Below are 27,913 nucleotides of genomic sequence, written 5' to 3'. Positions count from 1 at the left end.
ATGAAGTCCTTCTATGTGACTCTTAGTCAATCTTATTAACAATACCTTCAGGCAACCCTTCTCTACCAAAGTCTTAGAAATTCTGGTGGCAGTACAGAAACTACAGAATGAAGAGAAATAAGTAAAATTTCAGTGGATTCCATCACACTGCGGAATCAATAGCAATGAGATAGCTGATGTTGCAAAGAAAGATAGTAAAATTAACATAAAAACTAACATGAAAATCCCACACAACTCAGCTAAAGTATATACTTACATACAAAAAAAAAATGACACAAACAGTCCACCAAGAGCAGAAAGATGCCAGTACAAATATTCAATGGAGCTGTTTACTTAGTGAATGGGATATAATAGTGAACTGACCAAGAAACGAAGAACTAACAACAATTTTAATCCTGGTTGGTCATGATCAGAGGATGAAACCGGGATACTTTAGCAATAAATGTACGCAAGTATTGACTATAGCTTATACACACTCGGTACTGGGCACACACTGCGGACATAAACAAAGGTAGTACTGTCTGATTATGATTGAAAATAAAGTACATGAATACATATCTTATACAAGCAAGGTTCCGTCTTCTTCGGTTTCGTTGCCGACATTACAATGAACAACAAAATACAACCATAAGATTTGCGAACTGGAACGTCCTGCAGCGATCACTCAAACAGTTTTTATATTTTGAGAACGGCCGTTCAACATCACAGGATGTCAATGGTGAATGCAAATAATACGACTGGTGTTAGACATTGCACTTGTACACCTTACCAAATACAGTAGAGCGTCTCGTTTAGGCACAGTGAAAACTTGAAGAAAGTGGAGGTAACGTGTGGGAGAGGACGAGCCGCACGATTAACACGAGGGATGCACAAGGTTTTAGTTACAGCATTTAGCCTATGGCGGAGCATTAATTGACATTATATTTTCCAAAAACACACAAAGCAAAAGAACACAAATTGCATAACTTTATCATACACACATTTTAACAAACAAGCAATTTATTATAATTATATCGAATAAATCATTATTTTGTTTCAGTCAGTCACTTATCATTTATCAATGGCAGAAAAGATTATATTACATCAAAGGTACAATTCTTAAAAATCACGAATATTTTCGACTTTCATGGAAGTCATCTTCAGGTGATATTTTGGCAAAACAATATTTGTTTTCTGCTGTCAAAAAATCTGAAAGTCAGAATTTATAAAACAGTTATATTACCGGTTGTTCTGTATGCTTGTGAAACTTGGACTCTCACTTTGAGAGAGGAACAGAGATTAAGGGTTTTTGAGAATAAGGTTCTTAGGAAAATATTTGGGGCTAAGAGGGATGAAGTTACAGGAGAATGGAGAAAGTTACACAATGCAGAGCTGCATGCATTGCATCCTTCACCTGGCATAATTAGGAACATTAAATCCAGACGTTTGAGATGGGCAGGACATGTAGCACGTATGGGCGAATCCAGAAATGCATATAGAGTGTTAGTTGGGAGGCCAGAGGGGAAAAGACCTTTGGGGAGGCCGAGACGTAGATGGGAGGATAATATTAAAATGGATTTGAGGGAGGTGGGATATGATGGTAGAGACTGGATTGATCTTGCTCAGGATAGGGACCAATGGCGGGCTTATGTGAGAGTGGCAATGAACCTCCGGGTTCCTTAAAAGCCAGTAAGTAAGTAAGTAAGTAAGGTGAATATTTAAATACAGTGAAACACTTATAATTTATTCGATATAACTTCACAACACTTATCTGATATCCAACATGACTTTTAAATTTATTATAATGTTGAAATATTTCAATATAACAAATCAAATTTTGCTCCTTATATGATGTTCCTTTTAAGCAGCATTTCTTACGGTCGTAAATTTCATTCTCTGTATGACAAACATAATATCACCGTCTTCTGTGGCCGAATTAACAAAACTACAGTATATTGGCCTGAAGTGACAACACTATTTCCTAAACATAATAATTATCCCTTCTCAAAGTTCAATTTATTCAGGTACAGTACAGAAGACTGTGATATTATGTTAGTCATACAGAGAATGAAATTCTGTTGCTTGAAAGCAACATCATATACACTAAGTACTAAATTTGATTTGTTATATTGAATTATTTCAACATTACAATTCCTTGTTTGTTAAAATGTGTATATGATAATGTTATGCAATTTGTGTGTTTTTGGAAAATATGTCAATTACTGTTAATTAATATAATTAATTGTAACTAAAACCTTGTGCATCCCTCGTGTTTATCGTACGGCTCGACCTCTCCCACACGTTATCTGCATTTCGTTTACGTTTTCACTGTGCCTAAACGAGACGCTCTACTGTACAGATAAATACTATGACAGACAACCTCGACACTAACGTCAGACAACTGTTCACTATGACTACGCACAGTACTCTGCTGGCTTAGGTTCGGTTCCTACAGCGCGCAACGTGACGGCTGACAGGTCATTTTGCGTTCTTAACAAATGTACCTACTAGAGCAGCTATGGGGACTATCAGCAAAGTAGGGAGGGCACGTTTCTTACTCACCCCACATTCGTTTGATTGGCAGGCGAGGGGTAAGACAGTTGTTTTGCCAAGTCAAGTGCAGTGGTGGATTCGACACACCTTGCGCATCGTAATTTCTCCGCTGTTAGTTCTTTTTTCAAAATTTTTACAGTCTTTTGTTTGTATGAAGTACATGTGTCGCACAATAATTATTACAGCCACCTACTGTGATTAGGAAAATTATATATTCTTCAATTGTATAACCATTCCTTTATCATGTGCACGACAAATTCTTTAACTGCCTTGTGATCGACATAATAAATTGCTTCTTTTTAAAAACAAGAAAGAAAAAAACAAAGCTCCATTGCCATTTAACTGTACAATATATTAAAAAATATAACGATCAACGTAATAAATTGTTTTTTTAACCAATAAAGAAAGTAACTAAGCTCTATTTTCATTTACCTTGAAAACATATTAAACACAATATAACGATCAACATAATCAATTGTTTCTTTGTAAAAACACTAAAAAAGTAACTAAGCTCCACTGTCATTTAACTTTAAAACATATTAAACAAAATATATGAGATATGAATGAAACGAAATACTACTGCAGGCCTATACTGCTAGTTTTCATTTTTTGTTGTTGATAGCCCTCGAAGATTCTTGTTATTAACTAAAAAGGATATATTTGGCTCTAAAGTAGAACAACTCAACCGTAATAAAACTAAAAAAAAATAAAATAATAAATAAATAATAATAATAATAATAATAATAATAATAATAATCCGTGGCGCTACAGCCCATGAAGGGCCCAGACCGATCAGCCAGCTGCTAGCCTCACGTCCATATGCCGAAGCAGAGGTGAACGATCATTCAATCAGAATCGAGGTATCGTGTGGTTAGCACGATGATCCCCCCCAACCGTTATAGCGGCTTTCGCAATCGGATTTCGCTACCTATCGTAGCTCCCCAAGTGCATCACGATGCTGGGTGGGCATCGGTCCCATACAGTGGCCGAAATTTCATGAGAAAATTTCTTCCCCCATGAGGACTCGAACCAGCGCGCATTCCGTAACGCGATACTTAGGAAGGAAGCCTTAGACCACGACGCGGGACTAACTCAACCGTGATACTGAAACTAAATGCATGTCTATGATTCTGTACCTGGAGATACTTTTGGTCATATTTATTTTGGAAAAAACTGCTCACAACAGGAAGTTGAGCCTAACATACACATTGCAAATGTGTGCAGATTAGGTAATTGCTTCTCTGGTAGGTATTTAAAGAGATATAATCCATTAAATACTTTACTGGCATCCTCGTTTGCAACTCTGTAGTGGCTCTGCTGCTTGGGTAACATCAAATACAAATGGATTATTGAACAGGCACATCTCCTTGTCCATTGCATTACTTCTGAAAATCTTTCTTGGAAAGAGAACGCATCAAATAGGCCTAATATGCACTCAAAGTTTTAAAAAAGTTCAGTTCCAGCTACTTAACAAAATAATAAGTAACTAAACCCCGAAAGGCCGAAAATACCATAAACATATTTTGTTTTGTATCTTTTCACAAATATTACGCAAATAGATTTTCAAATTGTAAATAAATGCTTGTAAGATCACCAAAGTCCGCTTTATGCTTCCGATCAAAGTGGCGTTTAATATTGAAGCGTTTTATATGCTCAAGTTTAAATCCAGATATTAAACAGCACACTTTCTTCCTTTTGTAAGTAACAAGAAATTCTTTCTGCCGCTCTTTCTGAAACTGACGTCCCGACATCGAAACCATACCCGCCACTGAATAAGCGTGTCTTAACGAAGCACCAGGCGGAGGAGAGGGTCGGTGGAGGGGATGGTCGGTGGAGTGAGATAAGGAGATTTTGAGTGCAGTGGCCCTTCGGAGCCATTTTTCCCCATGGTTGTACCAGAGTAACATCACATGTCTAAGCTCCGTTGTGTATTGTTACTATTGCCGCCGTAAAGGTATCCCAAGCCCGCCGTCTAGTAATGATCTTCTTGAAGAATATTTTCATCAGTTGTCACTCGCGCCATCACTTGCATTTGATTTATGTCGAGATGTAAACAGTATCACGAACTAGGACTATGTGAAACAATGCTCAGCAATGAAATACTTTAATGCTAAATCCATGGGTGAACTTGATTGAGTAGTACGAAGACGAATGGCTTTGTTGTCAAGTGTCTGAGCATTAAAATGACTAGATAACTAAATGACTAGATATCTTATTACATAACTAACTAAATAGCTAACATTCTGGCATTTTGTTTTGTCTTTCTGCATTTTATTTCATGGCGCACTTCTTATTTTTCTTCCTCCGTGCCTCAATAATTAGTGTTCCTGTCTGCATAAGGCACAGGATTCAATACCTTTCATGGGGACTGTCTGGCTGAGTCTGCCATCTTCCATTTTTCCTCTATTGTTTTAAGCAATGGGCAGGGTATCTAAGAATCTATGAATATTTAGTGATGGCGAGCGATTTATAGAAACATATTCATAATCAAAAGTCTCACTAGGGAACCGTGCCAAATCATGCTGCTTGAATTTAATAAAAATGTATATTTAAGTTAATTTCCGCTCCTTAAGGAACGTGGAGAAAGTCGTTCGTTTCGTATTTTCTCATTTACGAAATATAATGATAGTCTTGTATTATTGCAAATTGTATCAGCTTCTTTTGTTTCTAAGTGGAAGAGAAGGCCTGATGGCCTTAACTTCGCCAGAATAAATAAATGCTATTATTATTATTATTATTATTATTATTATTATTATTATTATTATTATTATTGTTATTTGAAAATCGATGCTATATATGTCGCTTCTTGCGCGCACTGGGATTCTCATAGTTCCGCGACACCGTTTCACAGCTCTCGCATTAATCCTCTAGTCTATTTTATTCTCTTAACTTACATTAATACAGTACTCTTGCTGAAATAAAAATTCAATTTGAATTTAAAATGTGTATTAATTTTGTGACTCACCTTAAATATACGAGTAATAGTGTGGATTCGAAATGTAGTGGTCGGGACAAAGAGCCATTAAACAGTACAAACATTTTATATGGATGGTTTTTCACACTTTTATGTAACATACTGTTTCCAACATGCAACATAGTTGCAAGAGCGTTATCAAACTTTCTCACATATTTCTCCGTCACATAAGCATGTCTTTGAGGACAGTGAATGAAACTGTGATACACCTTAGAATGTAATGGCATTATGGAGCCTCTATCGTGGAATGTGTCTGGAATGTTTTCACAGATAATTTTATGTCTGAAATATTCTTCTAGCCTTCGAATTAAAATTTTATATTGCTTAAAACAATATACAGTACATCCAAAGGTTGCACAAATCTTGTAGTTTTTGGTTCATCTTTTCCACCAATTCCCTACACTATACTTACACATACACTCAGCCTAGTACACGAACAACTCTCCACAGATATACTGTATATCATGCACAGCGTGACCCGCCGAAGTGGTGGGTAACTTGAAAATGGATCACAGTCTTACCATTCTTCCGCAATATGGGGAACCCGAACCACGCAAGTGAAGTGGGGAGCATTGTATACATGCTCTATTAGCTGCAAATTTGTATACCGAATTTCACACTACTCGTATTATTGAATAACAATAATATTTATTTATTTATTTATTTTATTTTAGGTTTATTTGCTTATTTATTTGTTTGTTTATTTATTTATTTATTTATTTATTTATTTATTTATTTATTTATTTATTACAATTTTTAACCACAACACTAATAACTGAAAAACTTGTTAAGAATTACCAATGATGATGATGATGATGATGATAGATTATTATCTTAGAATATTTTATGTATTTTACAAAAATTCTGACGAAAATCACTATTATGAAATTTGAGGATTTTACAATGAATAAGCTTATTCTCTAAATTCATCAGGCGATCATGTTTCACCCATAAAGAACATGCATTTAGCGAAATCACTTTTTCCAGTGTGAGGGATATTTAGACCTACGGATCCAACTAAAGTCGAAACTTACAGGTCAAGAACGACATATCTCTGGAAACCAATAAGTAGCTTTATTAAACGTGGTGGAGGCTGTCATCTCTAGATAGCATCAACTAAGGTTTTCCTGTACCCTGATAGTCTGAGGGTGTAAATGGCGAGAGCACTTGTAAGAAGGAACTAATTCCTCTCGACATTTGGACTTTACGGCAGCATGATCATTAGCGGAGTTGAATCCTTATACTGGAGAGAAAAAGTGAACATGGAACTCTCTCAATCAGATACCGTACTATCTCTCTCTCTTTCTCTCTTCCCCTCTCTCTCTCTCTCTCTCTCTCTCTCTCACTCTCTTTTATTTTTTTTTTGTAATGAATGAACGACATGAACTTCAAACTTAATTTTTTCCATCAGAGCGGGAAACTCTCTTTGAGTCAGATACACAAAACTGCAATAATTTTGCGCAGAACGATATTATTCTAACTGTATTAACCAGTGTTATTTTCTTGTGATGGATTGGTAACAGATTTCATTTTAATCATAACTCGTTCGGGGGCATATTTTCCATCCAACTTTACGATCAACATAACATACCATATACCAGGGCTACTTTGATTTTCTGCATTTTCTTGAGATTGTTTTCCAAATCTGTTCCTATAGTATAGTTTGTTATTGCTAATAAGTAATAAGTAGGGCTCGGAAGTTGATGACCTAAAAATCATAGAAAAATGACCTATAAAATTACCTTAAAATTCTGAAAATATGACTTTAAAATTAAAAAAAAAATTACCAAGATGATGATGATGATAATAATAATAATAATAATAATAATAATAATAATAATAATAATGTTGTTATTATTGTTATTGAATGCATCCGAAATCACGTCAATACACATTTAAATATTAGGAAGAACTGAAATTCCCAAAGATACCTCTTATTCAGCATTGCAGTAAAAAGCCATCGCCTCGTAGAGTCTCGGGTTTGAAGGATCGCTTGTTGCTTTAATTTTGGCATTTTTACGTCGTCACTTATGAGATTCAGTATGCTGACTGCGGGCATTTGGACTGTAATATTTATTCCATTACACTGAATTCGAGGAACCACGTAACACACGTGATCAGTAGTCAAAGCAACCATAAGGAAAATCTCTGCATGATGTAATCGAATTGAGTAAATAAACTGCAGTGCGTTCTCGAATATAGACGACTACACCGTAAGAAAAGGTTCGTTCAGAAGCGGAAAAAGAGCAAAAATGCTACAAAAAGTATAACATTTCCTAAAAAATGACCAATAGATAATAAATGACTGGAAAATGCAAGAAAATGCAAAATAAAAGTAGGCTATATTGGTTCATGTTGAACTGAAACGAGTTTAAGCTTATATCGCATCCTGCATTGTCTGTGATGTCTCAGAAAAAAGATATTTCATCAACTTCCGCGCACTAAGAAGTCAGGATAGAAGAAGTAATGTCAGATGGAAGTCGAATAGGGAGAGGAGTGAGACATGGACGCCCTTTATCAACTACCGTATTCAACATCTAGTTGGTGGGTTTAGTGAAGAATAGTTTTCATAACATACGAGGGGTGATAATAGGAGGAAGACGAATGAAATGCATAAGATTTGCTGATATGGCGTTGTTAGCAGAAGAGAGAAGCTACAGCGAAGACCATAGTTTTCAGAAGAAAACTAAGAAAATTAAACTTGCGAATTCGAAATGAGGCAGTGGAACAAATTAACAGCTTCAAATATTTGGAGTGTAGTATACGTAGTAGTAACGTGAACTGCTGCCAGGAAGTCAAAAGGAGGATATCAATAGCAAACGAAGCTTTTAACAGCAAAAGGAGCAACTTCTGCGGACCTCTGAAAAAATAAATAAGGAAGAGACTTGTGAAGCTGTGTGTGGAGTGTGAAATTGTATGGAGCAAAAACATGGACATTACGGCGAAGTGGAAAAAATAACGATTGAAAGCATTTGAAATGTGGATATGTAGAAGAATGGAGAGTGTGAAATGGACAAAGAGAGTAAGAAACGAGACTATGCTAGAAAGAGTAGACGAAGGAAGAATAATGCTGAAACTGATCAAGAAGAAAAAAGGAATTGGCTAGGTCACTGGCTAAGAATAAATTGCCTATTGAAGGATGCACTGAAAGAAATGCTGTATGGAAAAGGTGGGGGCAGAAGTATATATGAGATGATAAAAATCATTAAGATATGTTGATCGTATATACAAAGAGACTAAGAGGAAGGCAGAAAGGTGAAAAGATTGGAGAATGCTGGGTTTGCAGTGAAAGACCTGCCCTTGAGCAGAACGCTGTGAATGAATGGATTAATGAATAATTGGTTGTAAAGTATTGTTGATGTGTTAACTGTCAACTCTGGAGTAATTACTTCCTATTATGGCAAAACCTGATCTGGTCTGAATGAATAGAGTAGTAGACCCTACACAATGTGAAGATGCGTCATGTTAAAGTCTGACGAAAAATAATAAGATAAGATCACGATGAAAAAAATCCGTTTTCTATTTCTATTGTGACTTTCGCTTCTACATTGAAACGATAATGACGTGCTAATCGTGTGTCTGTGGGTATGTGGTGTGTACACAAAGTGTCAAAAAATCCTTATTGTTTTTATGAAAAATGTGGAAGCGAAACGTAATTGTTTTGTACGTATTTCAGTGCGAATAATCTTATTATTTATTTTAATTTATGCCCTGCAATCTTTACAATCCTGTTTCTATACATGCTACTAGTGTGCTCGTTTCATTAACCTTCCATCGTATGCATCCATTCATTGACTTTAACTGCATTGCATTATTAATAAAGTTCAAACAAGTTCAAATAAATCCAAAATAGTCGTGATTCTGACCTTTGTTAAGTTGAATTACTCTTAAAAAGAAAAGTTAGTGTCAAAGTAGGCCATAGAGAAGACCAACTTTGAAATACAACGAAAGCAAGTGGCATATCAAAGTAACCTCAAAACACGGGGCTACATTGACATCATAAGAGCCCGGGAACGGGAACGTGAGGTTGCCCAAGTTCCAACTTTGCCGTTCTCGTTTCCGATCACAGTCTGTTATTTTAATTCTGTTGCCATGATAAAGCTATTTGATCGTCGTATATTTTGTAGCAAGGATGCCATGGCAATTTCTTCTTCATGCATCGTTTTCTAACTAACTTGCAAATTCAGTAGAATTACTTTCATTATTATGCTACATGTATATGTGACCAGATTACCACGTGAGTTAAATTCTTAAATATTCTGTGTCACAAATTCTGAAATTGATTAACCTGTGTGTGTTTTTTTTTTTTTTTTTTTTTTTTTTTTTGCTGGTTTGTTCTCATAATATTGGTTCTCATTGGTTAATTATACACAAATAACATCAGAATGCGTAATATCGACTTTAAATATCGTTATTGACATACATATCGATATGCATAGCCGTTTCCTTTCTCGGTTTATTTTGAATAAAAAATTTTCACTTTCACGTCCTCCGTTTCCAATTCTCGTTCTGGTTCTCGTTCCCGATTTATTGTGACCACCCTTAAGGAACATTCTGAATAATGTCGGCGTTAGACTTTACGTGCAGTGATGGAGAATTAAAACTACCCGTTCGTTGAAGAGAAAGATCAAAGGAAAAAAAACTGCAAGTGCCTCGTGTAATCGGAAAGATACAGTAGATGTGATGATACACTCTGATTTGTAAAAAATGTTGACTTTTAGAAATAAACCTCTGAATGTGATTCTCATATTGTAACTACGCTTACCGTTCTTAATACGTCGCTGGCAGTGATATTATTGAGTTCCAATACGCTCTGCAGACGTCTCAGAGCTGTGATATTGCATTCTTCCATATCTATCAGCTGACTAAGGAGGAGCAAACCGTGCAGTACTTCCTTTCTTGTTGTCCCTTTCGGCAACAACCTATAATGAAATACACGGAGTTGTAGAGATGTTTCGTTGAAGTTATTTAAGGCAAATTAATAATCTAAAACATGTTAAGTTAGGAGCATTGTGTTCTATACAGGCTGTCTCATTTATCTTGCTCCCCCAAAATCTTTTCTTAGGACCCAAATGAAAAATCGTTTGAAACAAAAGTTGTTTAAGTACAGTGGGCAATTAATACTATAAGCATATCTTTCTTATAACCTTGTTCATAAAAGAGATACGGGAGAGATAACAAAAAGTTATGGCTGTCCCTTCTAAGGGTTACCATTACGATACAGGGTACTGATCAATCCAAAGAAGATAATATTTTAATTTATGTATGCTAATAATTTTAATGCATTAGTATAATAACTGTTTTTGTTCTGTTTATGTAATTTAATTTTGAGTGGGAGGTATCACTTTCAAGAAGTTATTACATTTTAATTTTTAAGAATATAAATTATTGTTTACTACAGCTAAAGAGTCTCTTAAGGTTTGTAGCCCGATGTCCTGGAGATGGAAACTGTGTAGGTCGAAACTGTTGAAAAGATCAACTGAAAATCTTATATTAGTTCCTCTTGCACCAAAAAGCAACCCAATCATTTCCCAGTTCTCGATGTTGTATTTATGTGAAAAGTATCCACAACAAGGATCGTAATGATGTTTTTTCTCCAGGTTTATATATTGTACTTGAGTGTCTCCTCGTTCAAGGCGTACCGAGTTGGGTCAATTTTGTGTCCCTTATTTCTTTGTCTGTCGATCACAACTATGTATGCTCTTTTAGTGAAACCTTAATTTGAAATACAATGAATCTCTTCAAGCAGCCCTACTTCAAACTTGTTGAACTCTTTAAAGCAGTTGGCAAGTGACTTATTTCATTTAAATGGCAACATGTACTTTTTACTCAAGGAATAATTTAACCTGGTGAAGGATTGTTCAAAAATGTATCACGGTGTACCATTCTAATACACAAAACTTTGAGGAGCGAAAAGAATATAGAATTCATAATGTACAGTAGTGGCAAAAAAAAACCGGACCGACCCTTGTAGCTGATTTCAGAGCCTTGTTCACTCCAGAGCACGAGAGACTGGTAACTAAGACTTTCGTGGTTCGAATCCTGCCTGGGAAGGAAACTTTTTATTTGTTCCTTATTCAAATTTATTTCCAATACTTTTCGATTGCAGCGATATTTTACTACTTAATTAACTTATTATTCCCAGAACATGAATTTTACCCGTAATCGAAAAGAATTGGGAATAAATTTGAATAAGGAACAAAAAAAAGTTTCCTTCCCAGGCAGGATTCGAACCACGAAAGCTTAGTTACCAGTCTAACGTGTTCTGGAGTGAATAAGACTCTGAAATCAGCTACAAAGGTCGGTCCTGTTTTTTTTGCCACTAATGTAGGCTACGTACTTACTGTAAGTTCGTAGTAAAATAGCACTTTGTAGGACTTTGGCACTCCTACTAGTAAAATAAAATGTTTACATGTTCTCTCCAAGTGGTAACCATTGGAATTAATGCATAATTGCAATCTTTGAATGAATGACTTTATAGATCTTTCTACTGTTGCCTACTGAATGGATGTTGCTACAAGCATGAGTAATACGCTGCTGCATGTCTTGTGGTGTTGCTGAAACGTTTCTATAGACAGCAACATTGACAGCTCTTTCCAAAGAGCTATAGTAGCGTACGGTCAGAAGAAAAAGCAGAGCAACTATCTGGTCTATCACGTACAATTCACCTACCAGGAAATTCTCGGTACAGGACACGATGGGTTCTTAAAGTGTTACGTGCTGAGCATCCATCATGCCAGCACCACATAAGCATTCTGTTCTTGAAATGTATGGCCTCCAAAATATCAGAAAAGATCAATCTTACGAATCTGGCATATCGTTTGCCATTTAGGTGCCATTAATAAAATTAAGCCCAATAACGGTATTGCGATGTTACAAAGTGTCATTTTATTTTGGATTTGCTGTAATTGTGTATACTATGAATTCCATATTCTTTTATGCCCCTCATTTTGGTTATTAAAATGGTACATTGTGGTGTATATTTGAACATGACTTGGAGAGGTTAATGATTCATAGAATAAAATATGCATGGTGCCGTTTAAAGAAATGAAGTCATTACTCGTATCTCTTTTGTGAACAAGGTTATAAGGAAGATATCCCCTTTCGCTCGAAGGAGTCGTTATCGTTATCACAATGCCCCTGACCAACATCGGATTTCTCCCAGAGCTTAGGATCGACTGAATCGTGTGCAACGGCTGTTAATACGAAACCCTTCTACACATCAGCCTTCAAGGCCCTCACTTGAGTATTTGCTACTATGCCCATTGTACGAGGTGCATTCAGAAAGTAAGTTTCCCTATTTAAAAAAAAAGAACACAAACTTTCAGGAAAACATTTATTGGCAACAGGTACAGCAATATTTCAGTTATTTTTCAACATACCCACCATCAGAATTGAGACACTTGTCGTATCGTGGGATCAACTTTTGTATCCCTCTGTCGTAGAACTCTGCCGCCTGTGAATGGAGCCAGCGTGTGACAGACGTCTTCAGCTCTTCGTCGTTGCCAAAACGCTCACCGGAGGACAGGATTTCTTGAGATGCAAGAAAACGTGAAAATCGCTGGGAGAAGATCAAGACTGTAGGGTGGATTATCAAACAACTTCCAGCCAAATTCCGTCAAAACAGCTGCTGTGCGCCGAGCCGTATGTGGACGAGCATTGTCATGGAGGAGCACAATACCTGCAGTAAGCATTCCACGCCTCTTGTTTTGAATGGCACGTCGCAATTTTCGCAGTGTTTCACAGTAACGTCAGCGTTCACTGTTTCACCTCTTGGAAGGAAGTCAATGAGCAGAATGCTCTTCCTGTCCCAGAACACCGTGCATATCACTTTCCGTACCGACAGCGTCTGTTTGAATTTCGTCCTGACCGGAGATCCACTATGCCGCCAATGCATTGACTGCTGCTTGGTTTCCGGGGTGACGATCCTGTCGAGGAACTCGTCGCCGTCATCGTGAACCGTTGCAGAAATGTCAGCGCTGCTCCTAAACGTTGCATTTTGTGTTCGGGTGTCAGGTTTTTCGGCACCCACCTGGCACACACTTTTTTGAACAGCAGGTGTTTAGTGACAATCTCATGCAACAAGGATCGCGATATCTGCAGAAAATGGCTGCTCAGCTCCGTAATCGTGAAGCGACGGTTCTCCATGATGCACTGCCTCACCACCTCAACACGATCATCATTGATGAGAGACGGTCGTCCACTGCACTCTTCATCATGGACACTTTGACGACCTTCGGAAAACTGCCTACACCAGCGACATACCATCTGCTTACTCATGATGTTCGGCCCATAGACCTGACAGAGCTGCCGATGTATTTCAATTGGCGCAATGAGGCGGCCGGAGAAGGAATAAGAGCTTCCATTTCGGACCACTGCTGCCACGCTACTGGCACCAGGCGGGACCTGTCCGGCTGGCATATGATTGATACGTCATAGATCTGTTACGCATGCGCAATTGACACGGCTAATTATGTTTACTTTCAAGGGGAAAAAATCGGGAAACTTACTTTCTGGATGCGCCTCGTACTTATACAACTTTTGTTTGAAACAATTTTTCATTTGGCACATAAGACAAAATTTATTTTGGGTGAAAAAAATTGGGACACTCTATATATAAAATATTATTGATGACATCTCGGAACTTGCATGAAAGACGAAGGTTAGACAGTTGTTTTCTTTTTTCTACAAGTTTATAATTTCGAATGAGCTTTGCGTAAAGTCCATAAATAGATTTTCTTACCTAATATTAGACGATCAATGTGAACAATCGTGACTTGGATAAGACACCACAGCTCCACTTAATACAGAACATTACACTGAAATTCGAACATAAAACTGAGTTCTCTAAGCAACGTCAATGTTGTGCCTTAACTGTTTCGTGTTCCATGGCCGATTATGAAAATTTAACAACAGACAAGTCACAAATATTACCATCATAACCGCAGTCAGGGATTGGACACTAAAGCCCTAGAGAATTGCGAGTTATTCATTAATAACTAGACTCTTTGACTATGTTATCATCATGGTGAAAAGGTATCAATAACATGTACAGTATAATTGTATATAGTTGAATCTGTTTTATACGTAAATCTGTTCTGTGTAATTCATATTTATACGTAAATTGTTGTAGGTCCCGACAAAATTGTATTTAATAACGTGTTAATGAAATCTTATTTATACATAATGCATTTATACGTAATTCACTGTTATATGTATTAAATTTCAATGAAATACAAGTGAGTTTTGCGAAATTAGAATAAGCATAATTATGCTGTTTTAAAAGAAACTCTGGGAGAATTTTTCTTATCTCTGTCGACGTAGATGCAAGTAGAGCGGGCGGCTTTCGGAACGGAAGCAAAAGACAAATACGTGTGCTGACACTGTTGTTTTGAATATTAGAATTTCTTTCGTGGGAATTATCGAGAAGTAGAAAGTAGCCTCCTCTATAAAAATTATCTATGGCTCGGTTTCTTCAACCTTTTTTAAATTATAACTGTGTGTTAACCAATTTTAACTGTAAACGTAACAGTTGAACCATTTCTCAGGCTGTTAAAACCCATGTTAATTTAACTACTCAGTTTCAATTAACTCTCTGTTAGCATAGAAATATTCAATATGGCCGGTGCGTTAGATGCTAAACTTTTATATCTTGATATTTAGAAAATGATATCCATGAATAAGTTACATAAACAGAGCGCATGGTTTCTATGATTTGACAGGTATAGGCTATTTTCTGCCAAGCATCACTTTTCGCTTTCACTGTAGATTCGTTTGTTTGTTTATTGTCAATAATTTGTTTATACTGCGAAATTATTTCTAACAGAAGATTTCTTTCTAACGAAGAGAAATTAGTCCCACGATTTCTTCTTGTTCCAGTGTTTTCCATTTCACAACAGCAATACCAATACGCCGCTCCACGCTACTGTGATACAGACGACGGAAAGAAGCAGAAATCAAACATGAGAGAATATAAATACTTCTATCTCCTCTGAATCAAACAACGGAAAAAAGCGAGAATCGCAATTATCAGAGTTGGTTATAGGTTATGGTTAAACTCTAGAATATCTGGTCCTAACAGAGAGTTAACAAATAGAATGTTAAAATGTGAAAAATAAAGTTGAAGAAACGCAATATTTTTAACAGCAATTTATAATTTTAACTTTCATTTAATAAACGCTGTGTTAACAAAGGTCCAAGAAACCGAGCCTATATCTGGTGTTTACTGTTGAACAGGGATTTTTTCATTCAGTTGCTTTCGATCAACAACGGAAAACAGAAAAAAGAAAAGTTATACACTAGATAAGAAAGTAAAATTCATACGAGATATGGACGCTAATCCACACAAAACAAAACTGAAATTCTTTCAGACTTAGGAATTGCTTATATCATATTATGTGCAGCCATCAATAAAAGAAACGCTATTTTGAATGAATTTTTAAAATTGGGTGCAAAATCAACAAAACGCAGCCATCAGCAAACAGGGTGATACGTAGATTAGAAAAAAAGAGGCTGCTGCTCTACCAATCAGTGGCGACATGCTGAAAAAAAGACGATACATTTAGCTAAATTTATGAGTATCACTGCTGATGGAAATGACATCTTGAATCTTGAAACATCTAAACTGAGTGAAGTATTAAGTGCAATCGATGTGTGTAGGCATTACATCAAAGCGAAAAGTTGTAGTGAAAAAGTACTGAATTCATTAATAAGTTTTCAAAATGAAATGTATAAACTTAATGCAAGAAAAGTGAAATAAGCCAAATTATCTGATTTCTCTGAAGCAGAACGAATTTCAAAATAGAAATGATGTACAGTATTTTCTCTTTTAATACAGCACCTTTGTCGTTTGTAAAGTTTTACACAATGTTCTTTACTAAAAAATATGTAAAACTGATTTCTAAGCACTTCGAAGTTACAAGTAGTCTTTTCTCTTCTCCTTATGTACGAATAAGTTAGGTTCAACTGTATATGGAATAAGCGTTTAACTCTATAAGTAATATTACATTAACACCTTTACAATCTTTCTAACTACAAATCCAACACATTAAAATTGGATTTTGACAAGAAAATTAACTATTGCTTTTCCTGGAGGACTGGATGTGCGTCATCAATCTTCTATTTTCTTGCATCAATTTAAGCAGGAGACTTACACCACGATAACCGTCCACACCTGTGGAGTAACGGTTATCGCGTCCAGGTGGCCTGGGTTCGATTCCCTGTTGGGGCAAGTTACCTGGTTGAGGTGTTTTCCGAGGTTTTCCCTCAACCCAATATGAGCGAATATTAGGTAACTTTCAGTGCTGGACCGCAGACTCATTTCACCTGCTTTATCACCTTCATCTCATCCAGATGCTAAATAACCTGAGATGTTGATAAAGCGTTATAAAATAACCTACTGAAATAAAAAGCCATGTAAACCATATGACTGTGGAGTCCTGATACGTGAATGTGTAACTTGTTTAGAAAAGTAAATAAGCAAATTGAATACAATAAACCTCATTGTCTTGATGAAATTTTAGGAGTAGGAGCAAGGGTAGGGGCGGGAGTAGGGATAGGGTGGAGGTGGGGGTAGGGTTAGGGGTAGGGGTAGTGGTAGGAACAATATATTATTATTACTATTATTATTATTATTATTATTATTATTATTATTATTATACTAAGTATCATGAATAGGAAAGTTCGATATACGAGTACTAGACGTACAGTTACCCTGAAAAAGAATGAGACAATTCTTGGTCGTCGGAATTAAAGTTCTACAGCGCGGTTCACTCGATATCGACGTAGAGATACATAACATGACAGATAGTACAAGAATTGTTACAAGGACCAGAATAAGGATCACGAAGAAGACTGCCATTTAAGGCCAGGATTTCACAACATAGCTCGAGTCCCAAAATATCATTGCTTCACTGTACCGAATGGCAAATGCCTGCTAAGGGATCTACATTCTGGACTGCTGATATCACTGTCTTGTCTCGGTAGCTCATATAGTAGCGTGCCGGTTCCATTGTATAACCGAAACGTCTCGTGTTCGATCCCAGGTAAAACTTTTTTTTATTGAGGTGTAATTAATTTGTTCAGAGTTCCTCGACTGTCTAATTTGTCGAAAAATATGGAATAATTTATGCCCAATTTCTGGGTCTTACAAGTGGGCTGAACCTCGTCAAAAAAAATAAATCTTACTTGGAAGTTAAAAGTATTCTTCCTCAAACAAAAATCATAAGAAACAAAAAGAGACCTGTTAACTTAAAATCTTGTCCACATGACATCAGCTTCTATTACAGCTCTAAGTCGATCCGGCATGGATGTCACGAGATTGTGGAATAAGTTCTGATCCCCGGCGAGATCTTCCCAGGTGTCAACAACTTGATCCCACAATTCGTCTCGATTTCGAGGGCGTCGGTGGGCATAGGTGGCTATCCTTCTCTTTTTCAATTCCGCCCATAAATTTTCGATGACATTCAAATCAGGTGACTTCGGAGGCCAATTAATGATTTCGATCTCGGGTCTCCTTTGAAACCATCTTTGAATGCTTGCAGCATAGTGCACGGGATGGTTATCCTGCTGGAACAGCAATGTTCCTTCGGGAAAACGTTCTCGGGCGGAGGGAAGGAATATATTTTCCAGAATGTGCTCGTAAGTTTCCGCATTAAACCGGCCATCGATGCGTTCTATAACGCCAGGTCCATCGTAAGACATCCACCCCCAACACGATATGCTAAAGCGCCCCGATCTTTCACGTCGGTGCACATAGCGCTGATCATGTCGGAGACCATCCTCACGATAGACACGGACAGGACCTTCGTAATCACTCGAGATGGTTGTTTCGTCGGAGAAAATTACATTTCTCCAATCGAAATCCACTCGATTGGTAGCGAAGGCAAGACGGTCGACAGCTTGTGCTTCCCCCAATATTTCCATTTGCGCAGCCCTCCAGCTCCTAATACCGCGGTTCCTCAACCTGCTGATCACAGTCTGTGAAGAGCCGGGAAAGTTAGATGCTGCTCTTATTTCGTTAGCAGTCAGAAAGGGGTCCTGTCGAACTGTCTCGAATAAGAGAGCATCCTCTTCCAATGAAGAAATTCGCGGACGCCCAGGAATAGGGCGATTTTCGACCTCCCCAAAATTTTGGTAACGATGAACCCATCTCGCGGCTGTACTTCCAGGAACACCGACCAAACGGCCAGCAGATCTAGCCCCATATCCAGCCTCAACTAGAGCTATAACTCGCTGTCTCATGTCACGTCGGTTCGCCATTACGATGAGAAATGAGAGATGACGATAATACTTTAGTGTAGACAATGACTATTTAACATGATATAGAATTATTGAAATAAGAGGCATCTTGCATAGTAAGAGTTAATAAATCAACCCTAAATTAAATATCTAAATAACAGGATATAACAGGAAGTCCAATTGTTGCGAAACTAATCAAATTAAATCTAATTACATTAAATAAACAAACCCCAAGTTATGACACCACATTGCTACAGCTAAATTGTATGTTATTAACATAAGCATTGAATAGGTCCGTGGTTGTGCGTTGGACGACAAAACCAAACATCGAAAGTTCGAATTTTGCCGAGGAATGTAACTTCTTGCTTTTTATAATGTAAATCAGACTTATAACTACAATCATTCATATTTCTTACATTATTTATTAATATTTATAGCCAACATTGAATTTGTAAAGAAAAGACTTTAGAAATCTCATATGGAATTTGTGATCTGTAGTGACATAAACTTAGATTATCTCTCGGAACTTTTCCGTAAAAGTAAATTAAATTCACTCCTTGAAACTGGAAACCTTATTCGTAGGGTCATTTTCCCATAGCATACAAGCTGAGGTAACACAGCCATTGATAAACGTTTTGTACACAGAATTAGACTGAATTCCTATTCGACAGAACCTATAATCAATGGCTTGTCTGACCATGATAAACAAATCCTATGTGTTTCCAATGTCACTGAACAATTTCAAAATATTAATTTAAAAACTAAGAAAGGATCGTAATTGCTGTATCTAGTGATTATTTACATTTATGTCTACAAAATGAATCTTGGAAAAACATATATGATACTGGTACTACTGATATTAAGAGTAAATATATTGAATTTTTCACTTAATTTCATAATCACTTCAGTGGATGTTCTCCACTCAATGTTGTGAAAAAATTCAAAAGTTAAAACATGTAGATAACGCAGGGACTTCAAAATCTCATGTATTAAAAAGAAGAATCTATATGTAATGAGTTGCAATGTAATGATCTTCATGTTCTTAAATACTGCAAGAAGTACAGTGTAATTTATCAAAAATTATGAAAGAGGGAAATAGAATATATTTGAGTAGAAAAGTACAAAATTCAGATAATGCAATTAAACCTATTCGTAATATTATTAAATTTAAACTTGTAGATATCCTAAGAAAGACAATATTTTTTCATTAAAACCAATGATTATAAAGTAGAGGATCCCAAATCTATTGCAAATTCTTTTAACGTATTATAGTATATAGTACAGAAATATTATTGACAACTTAAACATTCAAGATTTTGCAAAAGATACTGCAATTGGTTACTTAACAGATGTATTTAATAATTATTATTAATATATGTAATTAGTCAATAACTGCAACAGTGCTTATACATTCAATCATAACATGAATAAAATTGAATGCAAACACGCAGATAAAATAGTTAAAATTAACTGCAGGGGTGAGAATGAAATAATCCAAAGCCATACTTTTAACAAAAATTGTTTTTTGCGAGTGCATTTCTTACACATATGGGAAAGCTATTAATAAATTATTGTAATAATTACTCAACAAATGACATAGCCTAAGGACTCTAAACCTTTGTAAAAGTTTGTCTATTATTATATATTTTTTAAATTTCATTTTAATTGTTAGTTTTTAATATATATGCATTTACATTGTATATATGTGTGTGTATAAATGCATTCATTAGATTAACGTTTATAATATTATAACTTGTAATTTTGTATTGTTTGCGATCATTAACACTTAATCTCAGGACTTTGTAAAACTATATTTCAACGTGACTTAGCTATTTCAACGTTATTTAGACAAAAAAAATTGTTGTGTAGACTAAGAATCGAACTCGCACTCTTCTACACAACACGCAGAAGTCTTACCGTCTGAGCTATGGAAACGACATGAAAGCTTTCCTTTCTGTGCGGAGTGTCGATCTAGTCATGAAGGTCCATTGTCGATTTAACTACACGATTTAGGTATATATTTATCTTTTATTTACGTAATATTATCATATTTTTTGCAGTTTTTTTAATTGAATTTCGGAACGATGCTAGTAACAAACCAAATAGCCTGAATTTAAGTAACTCAATATTCGTTATCTTGTGTATCGGTGCTCTGGTCTCCGATCATGCGCAGTGTCTTACATCTGAGACTTAGGAATATTCAATCGTCTCATCCTTTTCCAGGGAAACTGTACAATGAAACTTTTTTTACATTCTAGACAATGAATACATGGCTAACAGATAGGACATATTTTCCAAAACCGAATTGCCTACGTTCGTAATTCAAGGTCTGGTTGTCAGTAGAAAATAACTGCATGCATAATATTTTTCAGTAAATTGAAATTAATGGCTTCAGCGAAAAATGTAACACTACAAATAAAAACGTGCAGTAAATTACACAATTAGAGAGCCGTATTAAATGAGTAGAATTATCTCAAAGGCACATTCAAACGCCACCACCACATGTCAGTCCATCACGAAATTATTGGCAACAATATGTCATCTAATAACGAATTCATATCGTAGATGCATTTCGTGAACTGCTGTAGAAAATCAGAACTACAAGTAATATTAAACCAATGCATAGTAATATTTCGAACAACTGGAAGCAATAGGTCCGACATTAAACTTACCAATTTGCCTATGAAAATGATCATTCACATAATTTATATTCCTAAAAAAACAGGTTTTAAAATAAAACTTCTAGTAATACAAGTCACGGGATAAAGTTCCAAGGAAACGTCTCGAGTGTTCTATTAATAATAACAGGAACATTAACATTAGGCAAACCTAAGAAAATACTAGAAATTGTATAGAATTACATAAAGAGAGAAGCTGTTCTGTTTAGAGTCATCATACTTCTTAATTTTATGGGCACTGAATAAGTTACGTATGTATGTACGTATGTATTATTTACACTGTAAGTGGGCAAGCACCCGGTGGCAGTGGTATACACAATAAAAATAAACAATAAAAATAAACAATACACAATAAAATTTGCAATACAAAATACAATTATACAATACACAATACAATTATACAATACACAAAACAATTATATGCACAATACAATAAGAATACATAGTACAATTTATCTCAATAATTACAATTAATAATAAAACATAAAATACCTAATTTTACAATACAACCTACATATGTAGAGGCCCTACATAAGTTTCAATAGTCTTTCACTTTACTCTCATCTCACTCACTGTAGTGGTACTATGACACATTTCACTGACACTTTAGGACACATTTCACTGACACTCTATAACACATTTCACTGACACTATAGAACACATTTCATTGACGCTATAAATTATTACTGATCGGTACTATTCACTGCACTGTAAAACCATAACTTCACTGACTCACCTCGCTTCACTGATACAACAGTTCAAATAAGTCAAATAATTACACCCTTATGCATACTTATAAACAGAAGTACATTTAATCTAAACATTTCTAGTCTAAGGCCCTCTTACAAGCTATTTTTAAATAATTTACAATTCAAACCAATGGAGTAACTCGTCAGGCTAAGTAAATACATGTCACCTTAAAAAATTAAATGTTAAATGTCACCTTAATTTTAATTTGCACTTCATACACAACTTTTTAAGTTATTCTTGAATCTCCTTAAGGAAGGACAGCCCTCAAAGACCGCTGCAGGTAGGTCATTCCAATCATTTACAGTTCTATTTAAAAATGAAAATTTACCTACATCCGCTTTCTGTTTCTTACATTTGATTTTAAAATCATGATCGTTCCTACCATAGTACTTTGGCTCTTCTAACCGAGCCGTTATGTCTACCCATGCTTTCTGACCTAGATGTGCTCTATACAATGATGTTATTCTAGTTTTCTACGTCTGTTTTCCAAAGTTTCCCATTTAAGTTCTTTTATCGTATATGACGATAATGGTCCTAGATTTATGATATGAAATCAATATAAATAATGTTACTTATAATAGTAATCACCTATGTTTGTGATTATTTGTTGCTGTAAAACAGCGTGTCCCATCCGCGGCCCCCGGGCCGCATCGCCGTGCTGATTTTGCTGGCCCTCGAAACTTCTATGCTTTTTAAAAATATAATGTAGTCAATAAGTGAAATTGTAAGTTAGATTTCAGTACGACATTTTATACTAATTTTTTTTAAATTTCCGTTGGATGGCAGTTCACTCAATTAGGGTAAAGGTTGGTAATACTGTGATACAAATAATATTGTGATAGTTCTTTTTGAGAATTTATTACAATTTTACTGAGCGAGAGGAAGATCGGGTTTTTGCGTCAACGTATTATGGGAATGTTCGTGGGCAAGTTACTGCACAAAACTAGCCCTTCTCTAACTCAGTAAAATTCTAATAAATCCTCAAAAAGAACTATAACAATATTACTCGTATCACAGTATTACCAACCTTTACCCTATGTCAAATCATGGACGTGGGCAAAGCAGTATATTTCCTTCCTAGAGCGAATCGTAATAAATGATTTAGCCAGATCAATGAGCGTTTTACAATCTTCCGAAGTAAATTAAGGTTAGCGAAAGAACGTGTCTTGAATTTTATTATCCTGTTCTGTTTTATTTCGTATAATGTTAGTCATTACATCTTCAGGATCAGGATGATGATGAAAATCGAGAAAATCAGTACAAAAAGAAAGGAGTACGAAAATATTGAGGTACACGTGTTAGAAAAAGGGCAGCAAGGAAGAAATGCAGTTGCTAAAATAATGCAATGATCTCCGAAATTAAGTACGTAAGAATGAAAGTTGAGTAACTTTTGTTTGATAGAATTTAAATTGAGTAGTTATGACTAAATAAATTCTTAACAAAACCTGTCCAAGATGCGATCTTACGTTCTTCTTCCGATGTATTGTCTGTGATGTTTTACAGTAATTCCAAACTCAAATCCTGATCATGATTTTCGTGGTACAGAATTGTTTTGTTTTATGTAGGCTAGTTCGTCTATCACATGATTTGGGGGGGGGGGGCGGAATCAGTAAGGGGAGTAAATTGTCCGTCGCCACTGACAAAACTCCTGCGGGCATTGGAAACCTTTATTAACACCAAATCGAGGAGATTGTTACTGCAACTAACAATAAAAAGAATACTTTTTGCTCAGGCTATATTGCTCTCTTTATGGCGAACCTCAGCCTCATTTCGCTATTACCACTTCCATCGCCTAGTAGTTGATACAGCGTCGTTAAATAACCAAGTATAAAGCTAATAGGCTCTTCTCAATTGCTCCATTTCCTCCAATTACCCGTTGAATTTCCGTGTTTCTGTATAGTGATGTAAGAATATTTATTAAATCTGAAGGAAGATTGCAGCTGTATAATGTATTCCGTGATTTCTCCCTATCAACTCTATCATATGCGTTATCATAATCTAGAAAGAGCGTAATGTCTCATTAAATTCTTTACTTATTCCATAATGTATTTTGATATAATAATTGCATCTACTGGTGATATGATGATGACAGTGCATTCACATTTGCGATTGTAAGTGCACGAACAGTAACAATGAGAGAGTCCATCTACGAAATTTACCATCATCTCTTACATAACATCAAGTGAGTAACTTGACATTCTAACAAAGCTTTGTTGTCTTCAGTTCCATAACGATTTCCGTTCCAAAAGTCAATTAGTTTCAATACATGTCAGAATCACGCGCGGAGTGGATTGATCTGGATTTGTACCAGTTGTACAGTTCCATTCAAAGACGAAGCTTTGAAGTCAAGGAAATGATAGCTATGTTTAAGATTATTCATCCCTTATGAAAGCATGTTTGCCCCACTATTTTAGTAGTAACAAAAGCACCAGATTTTGAAAACCATTAAAGGAAGTTTCATGATGGCTTACATGGCATGACCACGCTATGTTTGGTGAATAGCTTTTAGTACGTCATTGGTCAATACAGCTTTCTGTTTTCTAAAGGCGTTTCTGTTTGTAAATCTATTCCTAGGCGTTCGATACATATCGCCCTTGAACTAGAACTTGAATGTTAACGACAATTGTTTGTAGGAGAGAAGTTGGTTGGGTTTACATTATGAAGACGGGAGTGGAGAATTAGCTTCGGAGTTAAACTGTTACTAAAACAACTGCTAACTAAATACCTAAGACAATAACAGTATTGATTCGAATTCTAAAACTTCATAGTAGCACAGTCTATTATATACAGTCGCGAAGCTCAATATATAGTAAAAATGCAAACATGGGTAGTTGCCCACCACTAGGATCGCTACTATCTCCTCATCATCGCAGATCTCTCTCCTAGCAGCCGACAAAATATGTTAACACTTTCGTTGTGTTCTTTTGGAAAAATTAATACCTTCCTTCCATTATTGAAATATTAAATGCATAAAGTTAATTTGTTATTTTATTAATTATATTAAATTCCACCATAAACTCGAAGATACCTGCAAGAAATAAGTTAATATAATTTTTGTTTGTGCAAAACGAACTGAAATTTACTATAATAGCTTCACTCATTCAAGATTATAGCGATAATTAACTATGAAACCAATAAATATTAATTTGCATTTCCCTTTGCAACAATAATCATGGAAATATGAATTAAAGGAGTAACTTACGTGTACCGGTACTTGTAGTGTAGGCTTACGTAGTTAACAAAGTGGGATGAGGTTAAGCAATAATAATCACACCAGAATTGGAAATAAAACGTGATCAATAAATTTTATTGTAACAGACTTTTTCTATGTCTCTAGTAAAGTAACAAATAAAAATAACAACAAAATTAACAGCTATAATTAAAAACATATTTTTTGAAAAAAAAAAAGTAGGCCTAAGCAATAATAATCCCACCAGAATTGAAAATAGAACATGATCAATAAATTTCATTAAAACAAACTTAATTTTTCTACGTCTTTAGTAAAATAACACATAAAAATAATAACAAAATTAATAGCTACAATTAAAAATATATCCTCTGAAAAAAAGTAGACCTAACCTTTATTTCTCTGGAAATTTAGCAGCCTAAGTGACAGAACTTTAACAGGTATCTAATGTCCTTTCGGTTAGACTGAAACATTTCATTGTGAAATTTAAGGATATAATGTATTCTAACAGTCACAAAGAACTTCAAATTAACAGTTTTGTTTCTGCACAGCATTCTTGTGGAAACCCAGGAACCTTTCTGAATCTTTCGGAAATCGGAAAAAGGATAACTCTGGCCTCTTTCTCTTACTGTTGCTACAATTTATAGCACTACAAACGTCTCCTCCTTGTTCCATATTATTATTCCAATTATTATATTTTAGCCATTAACATTTTAATTATAACCAATAACGAACATTTCACAAGCATCAATGTGAAATACGCAACGAGCTAGCACTCGATAGAAATACGACGCAGTCCAAAGTCGACCATGGACAGTCTATTGTTTATAGTTGCTAACCACTTGGAGCGCTTTATCACGAGATTTGCAAAAAAACACCTCAAGCTTCGCGACTGTATATAGTAGACTGTGATAGTAGTATGCAGTCCATTATTTAGGGCCCAAATCAGCGGTGACCAAAGCTCGAGCTGCAGTGATTACACGCGACAGACAGCCTATGAAGTAAGGAGATGGAGGAAAGGTACTTGGCATGAAAAGTACAACCAGTGGTGGTTCCTGTACTAGCATCTTGAACAATTCCGCGGATAGAAATCTCAAGCTTTGCTGTATCAGTAATATCACTGCTGTCATCAAGAGCCAGTGAATAATGTACGATTTTTCTTGCTTCTTTTTTTAACCTTGCTCTTGAATATAATCAGGAATGTTCTAAATTCTTCTCTCGATACTTGGTCGAGAAATTCGTAGTTTTTCAAAATTAAAAAATTCTTATGAACAAATTATTTAAGCTATTTTAATCATTACTCTTTTAAGAAATTCTGTTCTATTAAAAGGCTTTAGAGCACGAGATATTTCAAACCCCACTAGATAGCTGACTTCCTTATATTTATTTATCTCATCTTTCTTTTCCTGTCAATTCCTGGCGTTTAACAGTTTTTCAACAATAATACTATTATTAAATGAATAACTAATGAATAGTTACCCTCATCTAAAGATTAAGAAGATTAAAATTGAGATAAAACCTAATAATTTTATCCTTCTAGGGAAAATATCTAAAAATATTAACATTCACGCACATATTGAAGAATTATAGAAACACATACTTAATGGTCAGTAATAATAGTAGTAGTAGTAGTAGTAGTAGTAGTAGTAGTAGTAGTAGTAGTAGTAGTAGTAGTAGTAGTAGTAGTAGTAATAATAATAATAATAATAATAATAATACATTATATTCAGCGTGACAATATATCTATATACTCCTAACTGAACCGTTGAATAAAGTAAACATATTACATTTTGTCTGACAGAACAACTAAAAAGTACTTCTCATTCTTTACGAAACCACCTCTTACTGCTTCTAGAGACAGAGTTTGTAGAGCGACATGATATCGCCACTGTTTGCCTTCAGTACGTGAATGAAACATACAGCAATGTACAGGAAACTCCTCGTTTGTTGGATGTCTGTGATTACAGAATGTAATCATGACACCCGCTTTGGTCACCGCTGACCTATATGCAGACAATATCTATATTGTACATAATGTAATATAGGTCTACAAGTCGAAGAAGAAAGAATGAATAAATTAATAAAGGAACAAATGAATGAACGAAATCAATGAAAAAAGAATAAACGTTTCGGACAATCTTTTGTGTGGAGCATTGAAAATACTCGGAAGCTTTTGGAGAAAAATTTATGACGCACACTTCCGTTAGGTTGTTGGACGACATTGTACGACTAAAACTTATCCATAATCCGTCCATTCAAAAACAACTCAATCCGGTCAGCTTGCTATAACGATTACTAAAAATTTGTTTGAACATAAACTTGTATCATCATTGATTACCTTTATAACTTCTTTACTGTGTTAATATTATAAAAATTACCTGGCTGACTAGTTTCGATGTGGTGTCCGTCATTGTCCTAAGCCTAGTGAGGTCCAGCCAAAAAACCAGAAACTTGACACTCTAGAACAGCCAAGTCCAACTGTAACTCGTACGTGTTAGTGGCATTTGAACTGTGAGCACCCCCACCTCCTTGACTTGAGGGGAAAGGATTATC

General features: G+C 35.6%; 2 protein-coding genes across 2 annotated transcripts in view; one reads left to right on the top strand and one right to left on the bottom strand.

The window, feature by feature from the left end:
- Nucleotides 1–27,913, top strand: part of LOC138700056 (alpha-2Da adrenergic receptor) — a 687,508-nt gene that overhangs the window by 225,410 nt on the left and 434,185 nt on the right. The gene's annotated exons all lie outside the window — the stretch shown is intronic.
- LOC138700054 (sodium channel protein Nach-like) overlaps nucleotides 1–27,913 on the bottom strand; it is a 198,292-nt gene that overhangs the window by 96,882 nt on the left and 73,497 nt on the right. Inside the window, exon 4 of the mRNA XM_069826358.1 lies at nucleotides 10,272–10,428. Within this exon, the coding sequence (XP_069682459.1) occupies nucleotides 10,272–10,428 (157 nt within the window). The remainder of the gene's footprint in view (nucleotides 1–10,271; nucleotides 10,429–27,913) is intronic.

The sequence above is a fragment of the Periplaneta americana genome, chromosome 5 (assembly GCF_040183065.1).
Source record: "Periplaneta americana isolate PAMFEO1 chromosome 5, P.americana_PAMFEO1_priV1, whole genome shotgun sequence".
NCBI lineage: Eukaryota > Metazoa > Arthropoda > Insecta > Blattodea > Blattidae > Periplaneta > Periplaneta americana.
The sequence above is the reverse complement of the archived record's forward strand: the minus strand, read 5'-3'. Positions and strand labels throughout refer to the sequence as shown.